This window comes from Triticum urartu, chromosome 7A (assembly GCF_056163025.1).
Source record: "Triticum urartu cultivar PI428250 chromosome 7A, HENAU_Tu73, whole genome shotgun sequence".
Classification (NCBI taxonomy): domain Eukaryota; kingdom Viridiplantae; phylum Streptophyta; class Magnoliopsida; order Poales; family Poaceae; genus Triticum; species Triticum urartu.
Genome location: NC_141879.1, coordinates 212709420 through 212717594, shown reverse-complemented (window position 1 = coordinate 212717594; position 8175 = coordinate 212709420). Strand labels below are relative to the sequence as shown.

The window sequence follows — 8175 nt, the reverse complement described above, 5'->3', positions numbered from 1 at the left end:
GATAATAGGCTGGGAGTCGTTTACATAGGACGGTGGGAAGTGGCTCTCGGGCATATTGGTTGACTAAATTTTTACATGCTCATGTATTACAAGCATTAGTATCAGCAAGAGTGGAACACACGACATATGGACGGGATGAACAAGCACTAAACATGAACTACGAACGAGCACTAAACATAGACAATAAGCATTGTACACACAGATCATTGAGTTCAACACAACATCCTATGACTGTTCTTCGATCTCATGGCATACCATGGAGTTCAACACACTACCATATCTATGATAGTATCATCCTTGCCGACATGAAAACAATACGAAGCTCATCAAATCCTACAAGCAAAGAATCCATCACCACTAGCCACCACAATATCACATTCTCATATATCAACAGTGTACAATGCTACAACATGCTCACAGATCCACTCGTAGCACATGCCTACATATCTAGCTAGAACCAGTTGAGAGGGGGAGTGATCGAACTCACAGCCAGGAGCGCGCGGAACCCGTCGAAGAAGAGGAGGACACGAATCGCCGCTGCCGTGTACCATCGGTCGAAAAAGAAGCATCTCTTACCTGCTTGTCGGTCTCGATCCACGTGAGAGGGAGAGCTCAAAAGGGGAGAACAGTGGAGGGAGTTTGGGCGGTGAGGTGTGCGTGGCTATATAGGGCTACCGATTCGGCAGGAGGTGGCCCTGATTCCTCCCGCCGCTTTTTCAAAGACGCGTGTGAGCTCACACCATCTCCGTGTTCGCATGAGCTCGACGCCGCGTACTAGTTCACTGCATCGCCGAATCTAGCTGAGAGGAAACATACGATTCAACATTCAACCGTTCCTAACGGACCTGGCTGCCGTGCAGGTCAAACGGTAAATGCAAGCTATCAAATGGGCATTTTGCATCACACGGACCTGGTTAGCCTGTATGCGTGACAGAGATGACCGGTCACCGTCGGCGCAGCGCTTACCGAAACCTGGAACAACTTCGACGCGACCTCCGCCCTTGATCCTCAGGAATGATCCAGGTTCCTCCGTCACCTCGCCACGCCACCTCGCTTTGACCCGTCTGTTTCCGTGGGCGCCCGCCCGCCCAACCGATCCGATCTACTACTACTAAACAAAATCCACAAAAGATCTTGCAGAAATTAAAAATAGGAAACGGAAACGCCCCCCTCTCTCTCTTCCAGCTCCTCCTCCACGCCACCCCGATTCGATCACTCCCCGAGCAGAATCCCCCCGATTCGATCACCGGCGAGGAGAGGAGGGAGGGGATGAGGAAGCGGGAGCGGGAGAACCCGTGCGGGATCTGCGGGCACTACCACAAGTACGAGGAGGGGGAGCCGTGCGGGGTGTGCGGCCACCGCCCGCCGGCGCTGGGGCCCGCCGGGGCGGCGGCCGCGCCGCGGCAGGAGTCGGCGTTCCCCTCGGAGATACTCAAGGACTTCCTCTTCCTCGGCAGCTACGACAACGCCTCCCGCTCCGAGCTCCTCAAGACCATCGGCATCTCCCACATCCTCAACGTACGCGATCTTCTGCTTATTAAGCTTATTACATGGATGGATGGATGCATGGCTTTCCATTTCCTGCGCTGGGCCGTGCGGTTGGGTTTGGGAATGGTAGATTCCTGCTTCTATCCGATCGGGTTTGGTTGCTCCGGACCTGATTCGCGATGTAGGACTTTCGCAACAATATAGGATTATAGCGTGAGGAATTGATTGGATGTTCGTTTTGTCAAAAGCTTTTCCACAGTAAACTGATAGTGATGCCGTGACAATATGGGGGCAACGTTTAGTGTTCCAGCTATTTAGGGCAGCTCCAACGCGCCGACACAAACGGGCGCTGGTTTTGTCTGCTTTTTGTCCATTTGGGTCGGCGTCCGCACCGTCAGTGTTTGGGTGGTCAGTGCGCCCAACAGGCCGACACATTTTCGTTCGCGCGGCCGGTATGAGGCCATATTTTTGCACTGTTTTTGCATACATATCAAAAACATTGCCCAAAGCTTGCATAATTCATAACCAAATAAAATTATCATAGTCTTACAACCAAATAAAAATCTCATAGTTTACAAACCAAATGATATTTAAATTGTCACAAATACATTTGAAAGAAAAGAGCCGATACATCTATTGATTGCCAAGGTGAGCCCACATATGCTCAACCAAATCATCTTGTTGTAGTTGAATGTGAGTTGCCTAATCACACATTTCATGATGAAATTGGGTGAACTGTGCAAACGTCTCCGCTCCTCCATGATCAGGCACAACATTTTCACCCTCCCTGGTCGAAGATTTCATCCTCCCGCTCATCCTCTATGATCATGTTGTGGATGATCACAAAAGCAGTCATCACCTCCCACAACTTCTTGGTGCTCCAAGTTCTAGCAGGATACCGAACGATGCCCCATCGAGATTGAAGAACACCAAAAGCACACTCCACATCCTCCCTAGCACTCTCTTATTCTTGGGAAAATCTTTGCCTCTTCTTTCCTATCGGGTTGGGGATTGTCCTCACAAGAGTAGTCCACTGAGGATAGATACCATCAGCTAGGTAGTATCCTTTGTTGTAGTGGTGGCCATTGATCTCAACATTGACCTCTGGGCAGTTGCCTTCTGCAAGCCTTCCGAACACCGGAGAACGCTGAAGCATGTTGATGCTATTGTGAGAGCTGGCCATGCCGAAAAAAGAGTACCAAATCCAAAGATCTTGTGAAGCCACGGCCTCAAGGATGACAATGCAAGCTTTCACATGGCCCCTATACTGCCCCTGTCAAGCAGATGGATAGTTCTTCCACTTCCAGTGCATATAATCTATGCTACCAAGCATCCCTGGAAAGCCTCTATCTGCATTGATCGCCAACAACCAGGCTGTATCTGCATCAGTTGGCTATCTCAAGTACTTCGGGCCAAACACTGCTACCAAAGCCTTGCAGAACTTGTACATGGATTCTAGGCACATGGACTCACTCATGCGGACATACTCATCAATAAGATCACCGGGTATTCTGTATGCAAGCATCTGAATAGCTGCAATGCATTTTTGATAAGAGGAGAAGCCAACTTTTCCCAGGGCATTCCCCTTGCATACGAAATGATCATCGTACGCCACCACCCCCTTCTGAATACAATCGAACACATGTAGCCATCTGGAAGTGGCGCTGGAATAGCTTGTGTTTGAAGAGCGGGGAAGAGGACTTGACCTAGTCTTCCCAGAGAGAGGCAATGGCCGCTCTCTCTGTGTCGATTCAACACCGGACAATGGCCTGGGATCAAGCCCCTAAACATCAGTCGCTTCCTAGCAATGTGGTCATGGACGACCAAAGTAGCAACCACAAACTCCTCATCGTCCGAATCGCAAATGAAGTTGTTGAAAAAGTATTCATCGCCACTATCCATTTGTACCTTGCGGGTGAAACATAGAACACCTTGCGGGCGTGGTTGAAGAAGCCGGTCGGTGAAGAGCCCCGCGCCTCTCCCAAACCCGGCAGTAGGCCTGTCGGCATGGAGGCGACCGTGGCGGCGAACGCCGAGTGAGGACGCCGGACTTGGAGTGTTGCCGGCGGCGGTGGAGGCGAGGGGGGTGGCGTGGTTGAGGGGGTGCTACGACGGCGGCGAAAACAGGCCACCAATGCCGGCAAGAGCGGCCGTCGGGTGCGGTGTGCTGCTGCGGGAGGTTTGTGGGTGCGGGCGTCGGCCTGGGCAGCGTCCAACTGGCCGGAACTGGGCGACGGCGACGAGGGCGGGGTGGCCGGGTGTCTTGGCTGTGGATGGGAGAGGGGGAGAATGGCCAATGTGCCATCGACTGACGGGCTAGGAGGAGGACAAGGACGGGCATCGCGCCCGTCCATGCCTTGTCTGCGCTGACGCAAACCTGGCCCAAATTTGAGCCTGAAATGGGTCGCGCCCGGACAAAAAGCAGACGCTCGCCCGTTTGTGTCGGCGCGTTGGGCCATGGTTTGTGTCCGTTTCGATCCAAACGGACGCGTGCGAACCAGAATGCGTCAGCGCGTTGGAGTTGCTTAGTTTCTCCAGCTTGTATTGTTGAAGGTGATGGGAGGCAAATGTTTGGAAATGTTCATGTGTTGCTTCCTCTGCTTATACAGTCTACATAGTCCATCACAGGTGTGCTGCATGGAGTTTAGTTGGATCTGTGAATTTCAGGGGTGCATATTTCCAATGTTTCTGTGAGACTTCCTGTAGTTTAAACTTGGCGCTCTAGAGCCCATAGTTCATTAAGGCAACGGCTGCTGCCCTGTACACGAACGACTAAAGACGCTGAGGGGTTTGTCGGATTGCGATGGTGAGGTAAGATGAAATGAAACAGGCAGATGAGAGAGAAAGTGACAATATAATGTTTGGCAGAGAGAGCATTGAGAGCGGGAGATATTTCTTTTTGTATCTCCTCTTTTTAGGATCCACATGAAGGTGTATTTGGGTGAGTATGCAGACCATAATTTCAAACAATACTCCTTTTTTATGAGCCATGTGAATATTTGGGTGGGTATGCATACCGTAATTTCAAATAATAATAGAGGTGTCCAAGATACCTAATTTTTTTACAAAAACAACCCGCCTTACCCTGTGTGGTCGCCTTCGCCATGTGGCGCATACATTGGCCGTGCGGAAGGGCGACTGAACTGGCAGGGGGTGATATAGTTGTGGAGATTTTGAATCGGAGGAGGTGGAGGATACAAGAGGAAGAGAATGGGTGAGGACAGAGAGGGAGGTGGAGGAGCATTGTATATCCTGCGATTCTGTTTTTAGTTAGCGTCTTTAGCCATGATTTCTTTGCTCACGTTATATATGTGTGGTTTGTGAACATGCCAGGTTAATAAGTACTGGAATGGTAACTTGTGATTGGGATAGACACTACAGTTGGATTGAATAGTTGGAGGCCTTGGTTGTTTAGTTGTACATCGATGTCTTACTGAGATTTGTCAATAGGTCAATGATAAGTTGATAACTAGGCAAATGCGGACCAGCTAGCTGATATGTTACCTTGGACTGGTCCTCCATCGCTTAGATGTGTCATCTGAAACATTGCAAATATTCGTGTTCTGTTTGAAGAAGGAATGATATCTTACCAGCTCTTTGCCTGGCTGTGTCACTGGCGGACTGTGCAGTGGTAAAACCCTTACTAACCGACTTTGCCTGATCCTCTTTTGTTTAAACATGTGTCACATGTCATTCTGAAACTTCTCAAATATTCTTGCTCTGTTTGAAACTGAAATGATATTTTACAATGCTCTCTACCTGACAGACTGTACCCTTATGCCAAAACCTTTACCGGAACTCTTTTACTTATCACTGCCTTCAAGACGACAAGACTTTGCAGTTTGATGATGCAATCCAATTCCTAGGTATGGTGCTGTTCTTCTAGTCACCAGCCTACAACAAATAGGCACAAATGATGCTTACCATTTCCATTGTTCCATCCTGCAAGCTTGGCATTTGTTTTTTGTGGCAGACATTCACTTTCTTTTAGCATAAAACATTCTTCACTCTCAATCTCCCAGTCTGCCTAGCATCCCATATTTAACATAGGTTTATCTGGTGCTCAGTCAATAAGTACATCCTATACGTACTCATTTTGTTGTTTTCAACTTCAGAACAATGCGAGAGGGATAAAGCACGAGTGCTAGTCCATTGCATGTCAGGGAAAAGTAGGTGTGTACGTATAACATTAGTTCTCTTTAGCAGTCATTGTTTTTGACATTGTTAGGACATCTTTGATTAATGCATTCAAAATTCACATTGATCAGGTCAGCTGCATTTGTAGTAGCCTTCTTGATGAAGTCCAGAGGCTGGCGACTTGCACAATGTTTTCAGTGGGTGAAAGAACGGAGGCCACAAGTGCAACTGGCTGATGGTAACTTTTATAATTTACACTTGTACAAAACTTCTGCTGACATTCAAGATGAATTATTATGAGAAACTAGAAGAAAATAAGGTTGAATTGTATGCTGTAATTGTTCTTCTCTGATTCCAATATCTGAATTGGAGAACTTAAATCTTCATTGCTGTATTACACCCTAGTTGGTAACATCAAATTAAAAAAAGCATGGTAGCAAATAGCGTGAAAATTATGAGAGAGGCTGGAATTATGTTTACCTGACGTGTGCATATTTCAAAGGTTTGATATGGCCAAGACACAGTGAGCACCGATTTCTTCTGATCAGTTTCCACTCATTGAAAGCATGAAAAGGCAAGAAGTAAACAATTAAGCTATCATGTATAAAGAACTCTATAGTTGTTAGTTGAGCTACTACAAAAGCTTGCATTTTGAAAATGAAATCACACTGTAGTGCATTTGGATTATGTACTAGTTGTATGAAATTCATGGTGGGCTAAAGAAAGTTATTTACGTTTTTCTTTCTACAGCGGCACAGCAGCAGTTGATTGAGTATGAGCAGAAGCTTTTCAGTTGCAATGTTGCTCCAACGGATTCATTCCCTTCTCTTGGATTTGGTTTTCCGAAGCCGTCTGGTGATGTCCAGGTGCCTATCTTTAACCAGCAGGCTCCAGGGTCCATCTTTGAGCGGGTCAGCCCGAATAACATCCCGAGTAATTTCACATTTGGGGCCACCGAAGCTAAGCTCCCGGATGGCAGTAACTTCGGTGTGGTCAACTTGGCTGGGACTGATAGCATGATGGACAGCTCCTAGGTTACTACTATTGCAATGCTATAAACGGATCAGCTGCCCATTTAGTCAGATTTCTTGGAACATTTTGAATTTCTGGGAAGGAAGGTTGCATTCTTTGTACGAGGCTTCTTACAATATGTGCAAGCATTTTGGCCGTTGTGATGTTCTGCAGTTTAACATGCACGTGCGCTTTTGTTCAACTTTGTAGAGTAATTCAGGTGAACTGAAATTACGCTAGAAAGTTTGAGTAGAAGTATCATATGTGGCTGTTAAATTGTACAGATTCGTGTCTCAAGAAAGTACAGCTCAAAATCTATACATGTTGCCCTAAACTTATTTTTTGATCGCACGGAGAATGCATATACATGTATTTCGTGCACGCCGCTACCTGGAAGAAAAATGGATTTTGAACATACGGAACAGCGTGAGCGTGTTGCAGAGATTGGATGAATCCGTTCCATGCTAGCGGCTAGCCAGAGCATCTCCAGACGCCGTACAGAGGATTGAATGTTACTCCCTCGTCCCATAATGTAAGAACGTCTTAATTATGTTCCTCTATCTTATAATGCAAGACGTCTCATGATGTTAGAATGTTTTACATTATGAAACAGATAATGTAAGACAGGATTGAATGTTACTGTCCGTCTCATAATGTAAGAACGTCTTACATTATGTTCCTTCATCTTATAATGCAAGAAGTCCCATGATATAAGAACATTTTACATTATAAAACGGATAATATAAGACGTTCTATAATGTAAGATCATTCTCGTCCCATAATGTAAGAACGTCTTACGTTATGGGATGAAGGGAGTAGCATTTTAAGATCCTACATGTAGCTTGCCAGCAAGATAAACATAATGCAACGCATCAAATCGAATTTTGTTTTTAAAAGAGTGTACTTTCAACTTTGTTGAAAAATCATTTTTTTTTATGTTTGACCGTATTTATATAATAATACATCAGAAGTTACGTCATCAAATTAGTAGCATTAGATTAATGACAATATATATTTTCATAATATATCTATTTGGTTTCACAAATATTGATATATTTTTGCATAAACTCGGTCAAACTTTGAGATAGTTTGACTCTCCAATAAAGTTGGAAGTACACTATTTCAAAGACGGATGGAGTATGTATATATAAGTTCAAGATTTGTTTATAAAAATCTTCGAAGTCGCATGTATCTAACTAAAATCATGCAGGTAAGACATAGTACTTTGTAGGGTTTCTCGTCATGCATAGGCGATGCCGAGATTTGGTGTGGGGTTCTTCGTATCGATTCAACGACAACGACTGCGGCTCAAGGGAGCTGGTCCTGAGGGGCAGCTCACAAAGACTTCCCGACTGTCGTCAATAAGGCCAGGCCGACTCTCGTATGAGAGGGCAACAGCAGGCATCGACTGTTCATTTTGGCAGTGACAGTGGTAGTTCGGTGGTCCAGGACCTCAATGTAATTTTTATTATATTTGGGATGTTTTATACTTATTATGAACATTTATAATAGATAGGATCCTTACAAAAACAAAAGAAA

At 45.9% G+C, this 8175-nt stretch overlaps 1 protein-coding gene across 1 annotated transcript; it reads left to right on the top strand.

Moving 5' to 3' along the window:
* The first annotated feature begins 1035 nt into the window (after nt 1–1035).
* Nucleotides 1036–6974, top strand: LOC125519270 (protein-tyrosine-phosphatase IBR5). The gene is made up of 5 exons (XM_048684131.2): nt 1036–1518; nt 5255–5354; nt 5604–5661; nt 5757–5863; nt 6376–6974. Exons 1-5 carry the CDS (start codon nt 1270–1272, stop codon nt 6657–6659), a joined length of 798 nt encoding a protein of 265 aa, XP_048540088.1. The 5' UTR covers nt 1036–1269; the 3' UTR covers nt 6660–6974.
* Nucleotides 6975–8175: the final 1201 nt, after the last annotated feature.